Genomic DNA, 17,944 nt, shown 5'->3' with positions numbered 1-17,944 from the left:
GCACTAGCAATAACCTCCCCACAAGCTACCAGAATGAATGTGGATGCTGTATAACTTCCCTGCAAATTTTGTGCAAACAAATCAGGATAAATGTTCAATGAGCAGGTCATTAGAAAACAATCTTAATGTTTTTTATGCATTGAGCATTTATTAATTTTCTTGTAGACTGCATTGAGGCTAAGGAAAACTCTCCTATAAATGTTGATGGCTCTGATTATATAGCACATGCCTTACTTCTGAGTAGGCATGTATACCATTGCTTTATAAATGTGTAATGTGTTATGTTATTGTCCAAGAGAACTATTTGTTTAAACATTTTTATTCCTCTCCTTAAAAGTATAATGAACCTACAGGATGTGGGGACAATTCACATCATTTAAAGTGGCTTCCACATAAAACTCGGCAGCTTAAGGAAAGACCCAAATCATTCTTGTCAGAAAGCAGTCAGATTAGTAACAGGTAAGTAAATAAATAGCTTTTAATGTTGCTTTCTGTAACTAACCGATTTAATAATCACTGGAAGAGCAATTAGAATTTCTTGTTGCTGTTTTGCTATTTTTAATTCATGTGATTTAAGTATTCAGCACATGTGCTTGGCACTAAAATAACACAAATCCAATGCAAACAGTAGCTCTTTAATGAGCCAGTGTTTGCTCATTAATTTTTTTTAAAAAGCATAAAATTAAAGTGCTATCAACTGAAGTCATAAAATAAAAAAGTAAAGTATGAAGTAGACATTAAAATGCAGATATCTGCTAGATAAGGGCAGAAGGATTTCTTACAGCTCTGCATTCCTTTGTAGAAAAATCTTGAAATACGCTTTGAGTAATTGGAGTGTAAACATTTCATGTGGAAGTCTGACTTTTATTACTCTCCAAGATAAAGTTCCTGGTATATTAAAATAGATTTTTTTTCTGGGTTTCAGAAGGCTTAGGTGCTTGGAAGCACTATACAAAACTGTGGGGACTTACTTCTGTTACTGTGCTAGCTTTCAAGAACTTTTGCTTGTCTTCCTCAGGTCAGAGAAAAGCACTCTCTCACAGCTTTCTGACCTGAAACTCCCCCAAAGGTCATCACAAAGATCAGAAAAAGAAGAAAAAATTTCAGAAGAATGGTATGTTCAGTTTATCATACTTCCACTTTTAATGGCAACTGTATTTATCAGGACTTGCTCATTTAGGTGAAAGCTGTGTTAGTGGCTGTCACAGCTAATCTGAAACATTTGTGCTGGTGTGGTCCGGTAACTTTGTACACCATCCTTGGATCATGATGGACACCATGTTAGATTTTCTGAGACTGAATCAGCATAAGTGATGGTAATAAGAACATAATGTGCAGTTGTTGGCAATGAGAATGGTTTTATTGAATCAAGTTTGTCCATAGTAATACATTTATGAAATATGATTTGTGTATCCCCAAGATCAGTTGCCCGTTCAGCAGCCAGTGTTGAATGTAATCTTGAGCAATTATGCACGCACTTTTCTTAATTTTAGTGGGCTAACGTTATTGGAACCATATAGAGGTCTACAGCCCACGCCAAGGTCTCCACATATACTTTATTTGTAATATGTGCTTTGCTATTGTATTATAGAGAATCCAAACAGCCCTGCATGTGGTATACACATGTAATTCAACATTTTAGGTCCATCCCCTTCTCACATGTCCTTTGCTGTCCCTGAATTCACCCCTCAGTGTCAAAATGGCCTCAAAGACCAATATTCAATGTGATGTGAGGTCTGCAATGTGATGTGAGGAAAACTGACAACTCTTCTGGGTATGCACAGGAGTGGTTTTCCGCGTACCTTCCTGTATATTCAGTAAATGCATATTTTTGGTTGCCTGATGACTAAAACTCACCTTTCTTTTAGGGGTTTTAAAGACATTTCTACTGCACAGTTGATGCTAAAGAGAGCACATAAAATGAAAGCAAAGAAATCTAATAAGTTTGGTAAGTAAACATTCCTGATGAACTATGTGATAGAAGTTACATGTCAAAAATAAATCTGGTCTATTGATCTACATCTGGAAAGAGGCCCTCACCTCTTAAAAGCATTGAAGTGTATTGAAAGGTTGACACACCCAAAACTGATTGATGTTCATGGGATCGCTACTTAAGTATCATTGATTTCAAAGTAGTTTGCACTTCTATGCACTTATGTGTCAGGTAACAGAATTATTTTGATTTTATCAGCCTTAATTTTGTTTATAATGTAGACATATTCATTTCATATCATCTTGAAAGATATGTGGACAATGGTTGTTCTAGATTGTTTATTTAATAAGACAATTCTCAATTTTGTGAATTTTTTTTAAAAAAACAATTTGAAAACATTGAAATGCCAGTAATGTTGACTTCTAATTTCAAGTTATTAATGATACCACTTTGATATTTTGAATGCTATTTGAAACTTCCTTGCAGATGTTTTGATGTATCATCAGTGTTGAATTTTGTGTGGCAAAATCAAGTATGCCTTTAAGAAATGCAATTTAAAATCTTAAGCATGTGCCTGTGACAATGGAAAAGAAAATGGAGAGAGCCCCCAAAGAGTACATGCAAGTCCAGGGATTCTCATGGCCTCCCACCCTGTTCTATCAAAATATCCAGAATATCTGGTGTCCAGCTGAATTTTTCACATACATACATCTTGGTGGCCTACGTATCATTTGTAATTAATGGAACCCATTAGAGTGTATCATCTTTTCTCCATATGTGGTCTGCTTTATGTTACTTATGATTAATCCATTCCTAAATGGTTGTTTCTTAAAGCATATCAAAGTCTGCTGTCCTGTCTTTTGTTGTATAGAAAGGACTTCTTGATGTTCTAATATTAACAAGGTTGGGGAAATGAGTGTTTGTACATTTGCTTTCTAAAAAGTGTTAATTTCACAACTAACTGAGAATCAGTATATAAACAGAGGGCTGATCTGGTATAATGGTTAAGAGCAACAGCATTCCTGACAGATGCCAAGTTCCCAAGAGATGCATGTGCATTAAGATAAACGCATGTGCAATACATATAATACACAGAGTTTTCCCATTGCTAGTAAAGGGTTGAGTAACAGCTCCACCAGGTGGCCAAAGGCTGGGTGAAATTGAGGGAATTAGGCAGCTCCCACAATTCAGTTTGCTCCTGCCTTCATCAAAGAAGTCAGCTCCTTCTCTTTTTCTCCTCAGGCTAGCTTTTTGCCTGTTTTCCCCTCCATTTTCCCCCTCTCTGTCTCTGATTGCTCTGGTAATTTTTCGCTTTGCCTTTTAGTGACCCTATTTCTTCCTTAGTGCAGCTTTGCAGTCCTTTCCCCCCCTCAGCTCTCTCCAGTCCACCACCACCCTTTTCCTTATTGGAAATTTTCCCACCTGTTTTCTTTTCCTGTTTACTCTGTTCTTTCTATTAAAAGAAAGAAAGAAAAATAAAAAGCCATTCCCTCTCCCTTCTGTTGTCTCCTCTCCTTCCCTCCCCATATTCTGGCTGACTATTTTGGAATCAGAGGGTGGATAGTGGCAGGAAGCCTTCTCTTAGCTTCTTTGGTAAGAAGCCTTTTAAGCTACTTCACATCCACCTTCTTACCAGGCATGTGTGTTGTACACTGCTTCAGTGTCTGTAGCCTTTGTACCAGGAAGGAATGGCATCCAACAGCCCTCCTAGTGTGGCCTCTGGCAGCTCTGGCTGTATTGCTATATTGACTTCCCCCATGTTTCTCTCTGCCCGTTGCCCTGGACCATAGACTATGTATTGATAGGCTGCTCAGTAACTCTGCTGTCCATACTCTATGGCTCAAAGCAGCACAATCAGAGAGAAAGGAAAGAGCAGGTGATGACTATTGTCATCTTACTCTGATTGTGAGCTTTCCTGGGGCATCTCTAGAAAACAGAATGCTGGACTTAATGGGTCTTTGGATTCATTCAGATTCTTATGCAAATTGTAATGTTTGGGTTTGAAGGGACTGCTAAATTCTCCATTTTCTGAAGTCCACCAAATTTGCCTGCCAGTTTAAAGCCCCACAGACCCAAATTATAACTGAATCATACCCCAGGTTTGCTGACATCTGCTATATATTCTCTTTGAAAAGCATTTCTCCATTTCAAGCACAATATGGAGTCGTTGTCTAGGTACATGGTGAGCACTATCCTTAACTCAGATTAGAAAGAAGGCAATCCAGGCTATTTGCATGTTTGTATTCTTTTACGAAGTCTGTCTGTGTTGATGTCTGAAAGTTTGCATGAAGGGAAATTAGGTTCTGGCAAGTACCCAAGTCTTGTGGCTTTTATCAAAAGGAAGGACTCAGGATTAGATTTTGATATATGTTGTGCTGTAGACAACTGGTGTCTGAGTACTTTGCTGGACCAGTGCTGTCAGGTAATGGATCAGAGGGCTGTTCTGCTTTAATCCATTACAGTTATGAATGTTTATTCAAGCAGTTAAATAAGTTGTGGCCACAGTTTAACCATACCAAATGTGTGCTGTGATTTATTCATCTACTGTATCCACACCAACTACTTTTCTCTAATATAAGATAATCGGAAAAGTGTGGGCATGATACTGGAACACTTTGCAGCCAAGGAGAACTGGCAGAACGTCAAAAGATTTCCAAGTGTGAAGAATGCACAGTCTTAATTAAGCAGTAGTCCACAATGTATCACTTTGGTTTTAAACACCCATGGTCACAAAGTGTTATTTGCCATGTCTTGACAAGATAGGAACTGTGTTCCTCATTATACTTTGATTCTTGAAGATGCAGTATTTATCCTCTTAAGCCTAACCCCTGGCTGGCAGTGGCTGGGCATGATGGAGTAGCACAGTAATCACTGCATCCACAACCCCACCACTCACGCCATTCAGAGTGGAACATGGGGATTTTTAAAAGCCCCTTTCCTGCACCAGCACTCAGACTGGTGCTGCAAAGACGCCTAGTTGGAGCCCAGTGCTATCATGTGACTATAACAAGGCACACTTCATAACTACAGGATCATGTGTGTTACCCTGCTGCATTTCAGGGTTTTCCACTGGCTACTGTCAGTGGAGGGTGGTGAAGCAAGGCTGCTTTGGGCAGAGGAACACTTCCTCTCCATCCAAATGCCCACCAGCACAGCAATTCACAGATTGGATTGGTCTGTAATTCACAAATACTCTGTCATAGTTCTTCCCCCACAAAAAAATCCTATTTAAACAAATTTTAACCACTTAAAGCTTTCACTAAAATAAAACAATATATAAATTTTGTCAAGGGCTTTTGTCTCGTTTTACATTACAGTGCTAAGCACTTTTTCTAGAGCCAAGCCAACTTATCTTTAATGGCACATCATTCAAATAATAGGGTTTAACATTCTAGTCTACATCATATGTAATTCCAGTTTCTGTTACCAGTGCATAATATAATAAAATACACATTTGCTTCGTAAGAGTAAACCATAGGAATAAAGGCATAGATAGAGTAAACCATAGGAATAAAGGTACAGTTCTGCTGGTTTCAATTCCCTACAGGTTTGATCGAGTGGGAAAGTTTCATACAGTTGGCCCCACACACATAACTATTGTTCACAAACATGTAGTTCTGAATAATGATGGAGACTTTTCCACACCATTGGGTTTGTGTGTGTGAAGGGAGCTTAATATGTTTAAATGGAGACGCATCATAGGCATTATCCAGGTGTCCATGTCCATAGGAGTGTGCTACATGTACAGTGCTGTGTCTGAAAATCTCCCATTTCCAGAGGATTAATGCTGGCAGATGATTGAAGCATCTGTCACAGATGCTTTAACTGAGATTTCTGCATTGCTGGGGGTTGAACTAGATGACCCTTTGGTCCCTTTCAACTCTACGATTCTATGATATATTTGATAGCACTGATCACCTATTGAGATGGGGCAGTAAGTGGAATCAGCCACCTTCCCCCTGAGTAGCCCCCATGCAGCAGATAGCACTGGCCATCTGTTTGATACTTCCCACGCTTCAGGACTTCCGGGGTGGCGCCATCGGTAATGGTGGACTCCCTCTGATCCGGAGGGACCGGCTCCACGGGAAACGGGTCTTTTCCGCTACGGCGAAGCGGGGACCCTTTCAAAAATCACAGGCGGAGGAAGCCTGTGACCATGGGACTCAGCTGGCACCTTTAGCGCCCCCCCCAACCCGCAAAGGAACCCACTAACGGGCTCCGGAGCAAAGAGGGGGAAGTGGCGCGGTGCTGAGAGTCAACTGCTTCTTCCGTGGAGCGAAGCCGCACAGCCGTTGCCGGAGAGCACTGCCTTTTTCCTGGGACAATTTGGCTTTTAAAACAATCACCGTGAGTACTTAAATTTTGGACAATTGGACTCTAAATAAAGACTTGCGAGTAGAAAGGAAAATTGGACTTAAAAGTTTATTTCAATTTGGTACTGAAACGGGAAGGTCTAAACAGGAAGTCAGCCTTCCGTTTCTTTGTAGATAGATTAAAGCAAAGACATGGCAAACTAGAGTTCAGAAAATCGCTTGTAATGCATTAACTTTCACCATTTAAGATTGTTGAACCCCCTTCGGAAGCAGGAGAAGTGGGGGGATTTTTTCTGGACTGTTTAAACCTGCAGAAGTGAGTGTAAAGCAAAGTAATTTTCCACCGTCTTGATCCTGGAGCGGGGTGTCAGGACTGACGTTTTTTGAAGCTCATTGACCAGAGACAAATGTTTTTGACAGATAGCTAAAAGAAGCGAAGCATAGTGATTCCATTGTTCCCTTTCGCATTTTAAAGGAACAAATATTGACAAAATAACTGAAAAAGGAAACTTTGTTGTTAGATCTGCCTTTAAAAGAAAAGAGCAAATAGAAGTTTTTCCCCTAGAGGGAGCCTGTGAAACTGTAACCAATTCTGAATCGGGGAGCTTGCAGCTGCTACAGATTACGATCATGGGAATAGACTTCTGATCTTGCAGGACAATGTATTCAGAAGCTCTGTTGTGTGCTCTCTGTAAAATAAGTGCCCTATCGGAACAGCTACATGAGAAGATGGACTTGATGACTGATGTGATCAGAAATTTTGAAGAGGCAGTGGGAAATTATATGGAGCCCACCCAGGAATCAAATCAGGAGTGTGCCCTGACAGAACAGATGAGGGAAGAGGATGTTGCTGAATCTTTGGCGCCAGAGATGGAGGGAGCTGCGGCCCAGCAGGAACTTGAGTTTTTGGATTTGACAAATGAGCTTGGGAAAAGCCAGACTTGGAAAGATAAAGTTTGGTTTGGCTTGGAAATGGGGGGCTGGATAGACCCCCCCTATGCAGGGATGTTTGGACTTTTCAAGTCTGGTAATGGGCCGTGAGATGTTTGGGGTTGTGGGGGCTCTTAATTTTGGAGGTACTTTGAAACAGGTTCTTAAATACCACATGGAGTTCAGTGTGGACTATGGAAAGGGGGCTGATTTGTCGAGAAGGGTCAAAAACATTGTTAAGCTGGAGTTCCCACGAGTGAAAGGAGCAGGAGACAAAGGAAAATATAGCTATAAATATGAAGAAGAGCCTCAGAAGGGACATGGAAGGGACTTAAGGGCTTCGGATATAAGATTACCAGGTTAATGCGCTAGATTGATGGGATAGAAAGGACTGACAAAACCCGGTACCAGGAGGAAGAGACGCTGGATGAAGATTGGATTGTTGTTGTTTTTTTTCCTATTAGGATTGTTTTACAAAATTGATGAATGTTAGAAAAATGTTGGAACGAAATTATTTGGCTTTAGTAAAAATATTTAAAGAATTATGTAAGAATATAATGGTTATGAGAAATTGGTAAAAGACTTAAGTTTTAAGCTTTAAGGTTTTTTATAGTAAGATAAGATTAAAATAGATTAAGGTAATGTAATGACAGAATATTATGAAATATGGAAAGGATTTGCTGCGACAATTAACAACTAGGATACAAAAAAAGGGAGGAGGAGGAGGTCAAAGAAAGAAGGTAATGACAGTTAAGGATTTGAGAATATTGGATTTGTTTTTAAATGTTTGTGGTATATTTTTGTCTTTTGATCGTGTTGTGTTATTTTTTGATTTTGATTTTTATTAATTTCTATTGTTTGATGTGGTTTGTTTTTTCTTGGTTTTTTCTTTCTCTTTTTCTTTGTTTTCTTTTGTAATTCTAAAAATTTTCCAATAAATATCATTAAAAAAAAAAGAAAGATACTTCCCACACTTCAGGTACTGGATGTAGTGGAAGTTTTTTCTTTCCCCTCCCCAAGGTGAGAGGTGTTGCCATTGTAGCACCTTTTTCTCCGGGCAAGGGGATGTAGAATTACGATAAATGTAGGGAAGCCTGTTTTCATCGGGTGGATTTGACAAGTAACACACTTTATGCAACACATTATTTGAAAATATTTATTATAGGTCTTCTTTAAAGTTAGCACCAGATTATAGGATGCTTATAATTTCCAATTTTGAAATAGACACCATTATTCAACATCCTCGGCAGTCTCAACAGGTCAGTCTAGTTATAGAATATGTAGGCTGGACCTACTCAACAGAAAGTGCAGCTTCCAGCTAGAAGATTTAAATATTATTTTAAATATACAGATTTTAATTGGCATTTTGCTTTACCATGGAAACTGGCCCAGAGAATAATTGGGCCATGGAATAATTGTTTAAGATATGTCACATAAATCAAAGTGATTTCCTTTCTCCTTTCTTTTTAACTCTTTAATGTTAGAAATAGTATATTTTCCCTTGATGATGTAAAACCTACATAGATTCCCCACCCCTTAATAAATGGCTAAAAGGCGAATACTTCTTTTAGGGAATGAGTGAGCAAGATCTGACCTTTTGATTTTAACTTGTTCATGTCGTCTAGACCCAGCTGTGCGCCTGGCGTTGTTCAAAAACAATGAAAATAAACATCCCCCTCTGAAACCACCAAAGAAGGCACAGACTGCAAAAACTGGTTACTTTGAAGGTATGCAAAGGAGTTTCATTTTATGTTTGACTTTTTTCTCAGATCTTTCGAAATTATGAAAGTCATTCAGATGTATGGATCAATTTCCTTAAAATACTTCTTTTTAGGTTGACAATGACAAACACTTTAATTCTGATAATGCAAATCTGCTGTCCACCCCCCCTCTCTTGAACACACACACACACTGAGAGAGAGAGAGAGAGAGAGAGAGAGAGAGAGAGTACCCAGGTGGAAATTTTAAACTTCAGTTTATCAGAGAGCCTAACTAAGTGATATCTTCATAGAAAATATATTTCCTTTATTTCTTGAATGTTTGGAATCGCAGGAGGCAGGGTGGAATTTAACATCAGCAGCAAGTACACATATGTTATCTGTTAAAAGGGTTGCTAGTTTTGAAAGGGGATGCCCTAGGAAGTGAAACAATTAGAACACTTTTTCATTTTTGTTAAACTGGAATATATCACAGTAGTGAAAAAGTATAAGGAATGAGACTATCAAATACATAGTATGTTTCTTGACTGCTTCTTCTCATTTTGACTGAATTATCAGTGTTAAAATAAATCCTGACACAATAAGGAAGAGAAATAATATATATCCAAAATTGTATCTGGCTACTAGATATGCAAGGGTTTTTTACGGTATTCATAATCATATGTGGCTAACTTGTTTTATTATTTTCATATTGCACACATTTGTGTTTCATATTTTTAGGATTTAAATATTCTTCTTCTAGATAGAAATTGTAGTGGGGAAGCATTTATTACCTGTACTAAAATGTCCAGTTAATAGATCAGACTAAAACCAATTTTAACTTAGATTTATAATATGCCAAAATAATTATTTTGAGCTGACATCCAGTTCTTGCCTTGCTTCAAATTTTTCATACTTTAGGTTTTGTAGGATGATAGCAGCAAAACTCAGTAGGAGAATAGAGATTGCTGGGCAGGCATATTTATCCTGAAGAGTTTAAACAGTGTGTGATTTATTTATTTATTTATTTATTTATTGTAGTATAGTACACAAACTTCTAACTGGGGAATTGACACAACAGGGAAGTATAGAAGCAAATTGTTTCCATAGGTATCTTTCTCTGACAAGGACATAAGAAAGAAAGTGGTGCAGGTGGTATCCATGGCTTTAAATCCACATAGTTCCTGTGCACGTGCAGACTTTTGAATATGCAGAAATAGCAATAGAAGTCAATGCAGAAACCTCAATATAAATTTGTTATACTGTATGGCACAGTATCCTTTTGTCTGGGAGATGCTCTTACCATGACCATTTTTTCCACATTGTTATGCAGTTTAGTTCAGTATATACAGCTTCTTATGGAACGCAAGCATCATACACATGAAATGCATTGTTCTTTAATGATGGGGAAATGATAGGGGAAAAGACATCTCTGGTGTGTGCTTGTTTTTAATGTATTGTCCAATTAGTGAATTATGAAACATTTTTATAATGGATAGAAAGGATGCTTGTAACCCAGTTTATTGGGTCAATGAGATCCCACTTTAATAATAGTTTGTATTGTTTAGATACTGGTCTGATTTACACTAAGCCAAACCATGGCTTATTATGAAAGAGTGAGTGTGTGAGTACTCAGATTCAAAAGCATTACTCCTTCACTCCTCCCCAGGTCCTGCTGCTGTCATGCTGCCTGGAGCTAAACCATGGTTTGGCTTCACATTACGTCTGAACATGGGCTTGTGGTTTGTCAAACCACATCAAACCATGAGTTGTAATTCTTGGTTTACCATTCATATTTTGCCTGAGGAAGACAAATGATGAGCCTAGGTTTGCTTGTCACTAAGGTGAACTATAGCTGCATTCCAGGAAGCATGGCAGCAGCAGAAGTAGCAGCAATTTTTCCACTGTTCATTCGTTCACAATTCACTATAATTTGGCCTATTTTTAAGTGCAAACTGGCCCATTGTATTCTTTATGCAAGGAAATAAAATTTCCTTTCTAAAGTACTTCTCTTCCTCCTCCTTTTCTTTCAAATGTGAGGTCAGGGGTGGTAACCAGAGATGAGGCCTTTTCCATTGTCTCTCTTTGGAATCCCTGGCGCTGCATCTGTATCTTGCTGGTGGCAGATGAAAACTTTTTTATTCACCCAGGCATTCTTGATCAGTGATCTTTCTTAATTTTTATATTTTATTCCTTTAACTTGTATGTAGACCACTGGTTGTTCTGTTTTTTTAGAAGCTGGATATAAATATTTAAAATAAACGTAATTATTTTTAAAAAAAGAAAAAAGGTTATTCTGGATAGCCAAGATTGAAACACAATGGAAGGATCAACTCCTTTATTGTTGGAGAATATATGGAGTATAATGTAGCAGAAGTGAAGAGAAAAGGTTTTACAACTTTTGTATAGTCCTTTGGGGTCCGCAAAGAGGGCTAATTTTGGGGGGAATACTTATTCAGTATATAATGTCAATTACATGTATGAGAGCCTACTGTTTAACTAATAACTATGTGTATACATATGCATTATATACGTAATCAGACTTTGATGTTGCTGGATATGAAAATGCACCACAAATATGTCATGTACTGCATCTTTTTTACATTTGTTAGAATAGGGGAGGATAATCATCGTAATGAGAAGCACATTGCAACCAACAGTTATAGAAATGAATTTTCTGTGAAGATCTACACAAAGAATTTCTGACAAATCCCAGCCATCTACTGTAACAGCACAGATAGTACTTGAAACAATGCACCAGTGGCTCACTAACAGCTAGAGATAGATGCCAAGTCATACTTTCACAGTCTTGACCTCACATTGATTCAGCTAAAGCTGTTTCAATGTGTATGGTAAGCCAGCAAAACTGCCATATGGGGTGTAGTGCAAAATGTTGTACAGATAATATTAATTATGGGAACGGCATGCTTTTACCATAATACCAGGTTCGTACTGATCTCATATGATGGAACATTGCAGTTTACCATTTCACCAGCACTATTACTGCCCCATCTGATATTTAGCTCCATTCATTGCCAGTACAAGATCCACAGCTAAACTTGGTATCATTGACACGCGACACAAAGATACGGTACCTTTAAAGATATAAAAGCCACTGGATATTTTATATCTCTCTAAGTGATGTACAATATAAAAACAAACAATATGATAAAAATAAATGTACAATCTAAAATAAATAAAGTAGCAGTATAAAAGCTTGCAAAACCAACAAAAAATGGGAATCTGGGTGATTCAAGTTCACAGACACACATGGGGTGAAAACAATCTATTTTTGAATTCCACTTCTGGCCTGGTTTTGAACTGAAACAGCTTTGGTTGCCTTGGTAGACAATCCAAGCTGGGAACTTAAGAGGGGGAATAAGTCCTGGTAGGTTCTCTTGTTCTCATTCAAGACCACTGACCATGATATCCTTCTGGACTGACTGGCAGAGATGTTTTGCAGTGATACTGGTCTTTTCCCCCAGAAGGTACTGTTGGAGGATTCCTGTTCAGTGTGCCATTGGTGTATGGTGTCCCCCAAGGATCAATTCTGTCCCCCATGCTGTTCATTGTCTACATGGAACCACTGGGAGAGGTATTCCAAAGATTTTGAGTATATTGTCATCGATATGTAAATGACACACAGTTCTATTTCTCCTTTCATCTAATATGAACCAGGCTGTTATGGTTCTGAACACATGATGGGGTGGTATTGAGCTGGATGAGGACTAACAAATTGAAGCTCACTTCGGATAATGGATGTGCTTCTGGTCAGGAGAGAGCTACCCTGGAGTAGGGATTCAACCTGCCTTAGATGGCTTGAAAAATCAGGTTTGTTGCTCGAGCAAACTCCTGGATTCAGCTTTACATCTGAATTACCAGTTGATAGTTGGGCCAGAAGAGCCTTTACTCAGCTTAGGCTGATATACCAGCTGTTCCAGTTCTTGAGGAAATCAAACCTGGCTTCAGATGAAAAACCATGCTTTATACTCTGAGCTCTGTTGAAGAAAGGAAGGATAAAATGGTAATAAATAAACAAGTTGATGTTTTGGTAGTTGTATGCTATGCAGATATTTTAATCTCTCTTGCTTTTAAGTTGAACTATGCAAATATTTAGCCTCCTGATCAGAAAATATAATCATTTTCCTTGGGGACCACAGTTTGCTTGGTATTCTAAGAATTTCAACATTCGTATTTTCAAAACATCTAACCTGTTAATGACTGCACTGTCTTCCACAGGCAGACTTCTGCTTACATGTGGTTTTTAGGATTACATCTGCAGCAGCACTGCATTGCTCTAACAAAGTTTTTGCTTGTTTGTTTTTGTTTTTCACATCCGAGCTTTTAAGAACAACAGATCTGTCCTGCTGGATCAGACCAAAGGATAGGCTACGTGTCCATTCCCAAACATTTAGCTGACCTTGAATTTAGTTTATTTACTTATACTAGCCTCCTGCCAACTGGCACCCTCCAGATGTTTTGGCCTGCAGCTCCCATCAGCCCCTGGCATCTAGAGAGCACCTGGTTGGCAAAGGATGGCTTATACTGCACTTTCTTGTTAAGACAATCACAGTGCCTTAGGTTCAAGATACAACAGAACAAAATCAAGAGCAAGAAACCCATTTGCTTTGTTTGCAGTTTGACAGCGAAACAGACTCCTTCAGAAGGTGGTGAGCACTCCTTCTTTAGAGGTTTTTCACTAGAGCTTGGATGACCATCTGCCAGGCATTCTTTAGCTGTGATTCCTGCAGGGGGTTGACAAGATGACCCTTGGGAACCATTCCAACTCCAAAATCTATGATAAAAGTCTATGACAACTCCTTGTCTCCAAAGTCTATGATAACTCCTTGGCAAGACATGAGTCTTGCTCTTTAGACAGAAATACCAACAACTGCCCATATTGCCAGTGAGAAGAAGTTACTTAAAAATTTAAAAAGAGTGGAATCCTTAGTACATTTGTACCCAGTGATCTTAAGTACAAGAAGATACGGATTGAAGATTTGAAGCAGATCTCAGCCTAGGATTTCTTATAGTGATCTACCCAGGACAGTGGGCATGTAGATCCTAGAACAGGCTTCCTCAACCTCGGCCTCCAGATGTTTTTGGCCTACAATTCCCATGATCCCTAGCTAGCAGGACCAGTGGTCAGGGATGATGGGAATTGTAGTCTCAAAACAACTGGAGGGCCGAGGTTGAGGAAGCCCATCCTAGAACTTTCTCCAGAAGCTGAAGGCGTTAGAGCAGTGGTTCCAGAACTTTTCCCCCACGTGGACCACTTGAAGATTGCTGAGGGTTTTGGAAGACCATTTACTTATTTACTTACTTACTTACTTACTTACTCTTGTAGCAATTGCTTTTTAAAATATTTATATTTTATTTAAAATTTTCAGGAGAGAAATAAAGTGAAAAGGGTAGAGAGAAGTTAAAACAAAATGAAAGAAAAAAGTGCTTGAAACTGTGGTACAATACAATATATGGGTATCTAGGCAGTATGATTGTTCTAATGAGTATAAACTATTTTATAGTATTACAACTTGAATTCCATGGAATATAATTTAAAATCAATATAAGAAATAAAAGAAGCAATAGCAATTCAATTAAAAATCAATACAAATATTTAATGTGGACTCAGACTAGCTGAATGAATCTCTTGGTGGTTTGCAGACCACCATTTGGGAACCCCTGCATTAGACTAGCAAGATAAGAATGCTACCAGAAGTCTTGACTTTTTGTTTTGCCTGAACCTTCTGCCTAATGAATGTACATATGATGGCATCTTCTAAATGTAGACCATTGGAATGAGACCATTCGCATGTTTTACTTAATCTCTAAATCAGATGAAAGGAGCTTGTGCCCTTTAAAATATTCTTGGATATTTTGTAACATCTTAAAGGAGCTGGGCCACTGTTTTTAGCATTTTTTCTGTGCTATTTATTTGAGCTAAAGCTTTCTGGGCCTGTGTTAGTGCCAAAGGTCAGCCCTGCAACATGCAAAAGCTCAGATAAACTATCTTATACCTCTAAGGAAGCAAAATCAACCCCCACATGTCTGAGATTAGTACGGTTCACCCTTTCTTTTCATGAAACAGTTTGAGTTTCTCTTGAATTTAGGGCTCCAGTCTACCTTCTCTCTTTCTAATAACATTGTCTGAGGCTAGAATTCTAAGCACTCTTGCTGGATTTACAATATAAATATCAGTATCTCTGGACTTTTTCAAAAAATGCTATGGTTGATTTTTTAAAATAGGAAAAGACAAAAAGTATCACTAGTCTAGATTTTACATTATCTTTGGATGTTAGTTTTTTGTTTCATTTTGTATTTTTAGAGAATGTATGAGATGACCCCAGTGACACTTATTCGTGTGATTTGAAAGTAATATTGGTTTTATGTCTTTTATAAATCAGTAAGCATCATTTTATAAAAGTATCATTGGTATCACTTCAAAGAGCAAATAAAGATATTAGGTTGTATCCAACTAAGTTATACTCAGGGAAGACCCATTGAAATCAATGAACCTATGTTAGTTATGTCTGTTAGCTTCAAGTATGTCTGGCATTGGATATTACACATTATGGCTCCTTTCAGCTATTGTTTTCAGATATTAATAACTAGACTTCCTAAACTATTATTTTATCTTCTCCAAAAGCAGAACTTGTTTTTGAATCTTCAAAATCTAATTTTACTTAGAGATGGTTCACAAAATCTATAACATACAATTAGCTACTGGAAACTGCAAGAAATGCATTCTTTGTTGATTCCAGATCTGTGTGCCAAATTGCATGAAACTGGCCATTTATAATATTGCAGTGGCAGCATTTCTATAAGGTTTAAGATCTGTGCCTCGGAATGTGATGAAAAGTGTTTTTAAAGAAACCTTCCAAGACAGAAGGGAATCTTTTACTCAAGAATCACAGTCCTGTAGCTTTGTTTCTTATTATCTAGTGTGAGCTCACACAACAGAGCCCTGCTCATTGAAATATTTTCTCATTTTAAGGAATTAATGGCTCTCCACCAGCCCTTTAACATGTAAAATGAGTAGGCTACTTGTGTCCAGTACATCCAAAAAGAGCCAGGATAAAATAAACATAAGGAGTTAGATATCTTGGAAAAAATCTGTCATGGGTTTGGGTTAATCATCTCCAGAAGAAATTCAACTTGATGCCTGAAATGTAAGACTTCTTGGAGAACGCAGCAAAGCCTGAGGCAGTGTTGATCTGAAGGAGTGCTCTCCATGGGTCAGAGCTGCCTTGCTGGCAGAGTGCAAACCCAGTTCACAACAGCAGTGCTCTCAAAAGTTGTAAGACAGCAGGGTCCATACACTGCACACACTGGAGCTTCAGTTACATAGTTGAAGTTGTCTGCTTTCTCATTGTTTAAAACAAAATTTAAAAATAAAATCTGTGCCTGATTTTCTAATCTGGCCGTGAATAATAAATATATATTCAGATAGATATTATTAGAGAATAGAACTGTAGTTTAAGCACCAAGTTCAAAGTGAAGTAATGAAATATCATCATGGTATGCTAGAGGTAATAGTGTAAAACTATATTGTGATTTGAGGAAAAGGTTATTTTAATCAGTGCTCTAATACAATGGTTCCCAACCTTTAGGAGTATGAGGACCCCTTTTTAACCTCAAAAAATGTTTGTGGAGCCCTACATGCTAATTCTTGTAATTTAAGGCTCTCTGTTTTGGAGTCTCACACATTTGTCTATAAAACAGGTAGTTGTGCCTGGTTGTTTAAAATTTTATGGGACCATTTATTATCTTTACCGGTGATGCAGTTAGTGATCTTAGTACTGCAGTCTTAGGATTACTAGGTTTCTTGCAAAAGCATTTTCACTCTCCCACCCCCGCTCTGATCAGGTCAGTGAAGCTTATAGACTCCTGTGTGTTGTTAGGTGCCTGCAGACCTCAATGACCTTTGCACTTCGTTGCTCTCATGGGCAGGATCCACTTTCCTCAAAGAGGGGAGGACAACTAAATGTCTTAGGCTGTGCAGCACCTCCAACCGGCCCATAAGAGAAATGAAGTCATAAGTCATAAAAAGTCTGTTACAGTGTGTCAGGGGTGAAACTTGGGCAAAAGGTAAATATGGGGAAGAGAAAGGGCTGACCCAAGACTCGCAAAGTACTCTAGAGGCTAATGGAAGACCAAGAAGAAAGGGTGACTGCAACAAATATAGGAAATAGAAGTTGCAGTTTGGCTGCACTGAGCCTGCAAAAAACAATGCTAATACAGATGTAGACTGGGAAAGATATCTGCTTAAAAGTCTTGTTGGAAATGGAATGTCTTCCTGTGCAGAAAGATGAGATAGAGAGAGCGAGAGAGACGTTATAGTTGGACAATGAATTGTTTGGTTCTTCCTTGTTAGTATTATGATATTTAGCTTTTAAATTCAAAACCAAAATAAATTTGCCTGCTATAGTTCTTTCCTCTGTTACTGGCTAGTGACACAGAAGTACTTCCATGTTTGAGAATAACGGATGGCACATGCAGCCTAATTGTTTTCATATTTACAGGAAAATATAAATTTAGTAGGTCTTATTCTCTACATGGAAATACATCAGAGAAGTCACAGTATTGTTCACATGTACTTTTCTATATTACATCTTCAGATATCAGACTTTGGGGAATGCTCCCATACCTCTTATTTTATAATGTGGTACTTGGTTTTCAGGTGCATGAGCAGTATAAAGATGGTACCTCTCATTGTCCCAGGATCGACTTGCAAAATTGTGTCTGGGAGGATTCATAAGATTAGTTAAATCAGATTATCTATTTTAATTATAGTAGCATATCAGTCAAGCTAAGACAAAGACTGCTTTCAGGTGTAGTAATGTCCATTGAGTGAGCGCTTCTATCAGCACTGAAAGCCCAGCATGCATACTTCTGCATTTTGCAATGGCTCCACCATCAAATGCAAGATTGGGCATGCTTACTCAGAAGTAAATCCAGTGTTGCCATTCCACTTGCAGAATGTTTTTTGATCCAGCAGAAGTGCCTACAAGGGGAGGCATTTTTTGTCAATTTCTAGTGCAACCCTCTATACTGTTCTATGGTGTTCCAGA

At 38.3% G+C, this 17,944-nt stretch overlaps 1 protein-coding gene across 5 annotated transcripts in view; it reads left to right on the top strand.

Annotated features, from left to right (window-relative positions):
• Positions 1 to 17,944, top strand: part of LRRIQ1 (leucine rich repeats and IQ motif containing 1) — a 99,279-nt gene that overhangs the window by 50,187 nt on the left and 31,148 nt on the right. For 4 of the 5 annotated variants that reach the window (XM_083463078.1, XM_083463080.1, XM_083463077.1 and 1 more), the window contains exons 20-23: positions 338 to 459; positions 1,019 to 1,114; positions 1,869 to 1,948; positions 8,802 to 8,903. In XM_083463078.1, the coding sequence (XP_083319204.1) occupies positions 338 to 459; positions 1,019 to 1,114; positions 1,869 to 1,948; positions 8,802 to 8,903 (400 nt within the window). The remainder of the gene's footprint in view (positions 1 to 337; positions 460 to 1,018; positions 1,115 to 1,868; positions 1,949 to 8,801; positions 8,904 to 17,944) is intronic. The other variant, XR_014516533.1, reaches the window with a different exon arrangement.

The sequence above is a fragment of the Podarcis liolepis genome (genome assembly GCF_965112155.1).
Source record: "Podarcis liolepis genome assembly, chromosome: 10".
NCBI lineage: Eukaryota > Metazoa > Chordata > Lepidosauria > Squamata > Lacertidae > Podarcis > Podarcis liolepis.
The sequence above is the reverse complement of the archived record's forward strand: the minus strand, read 5'-3'. Positions and strand labels throughout refer to the sequence as shown.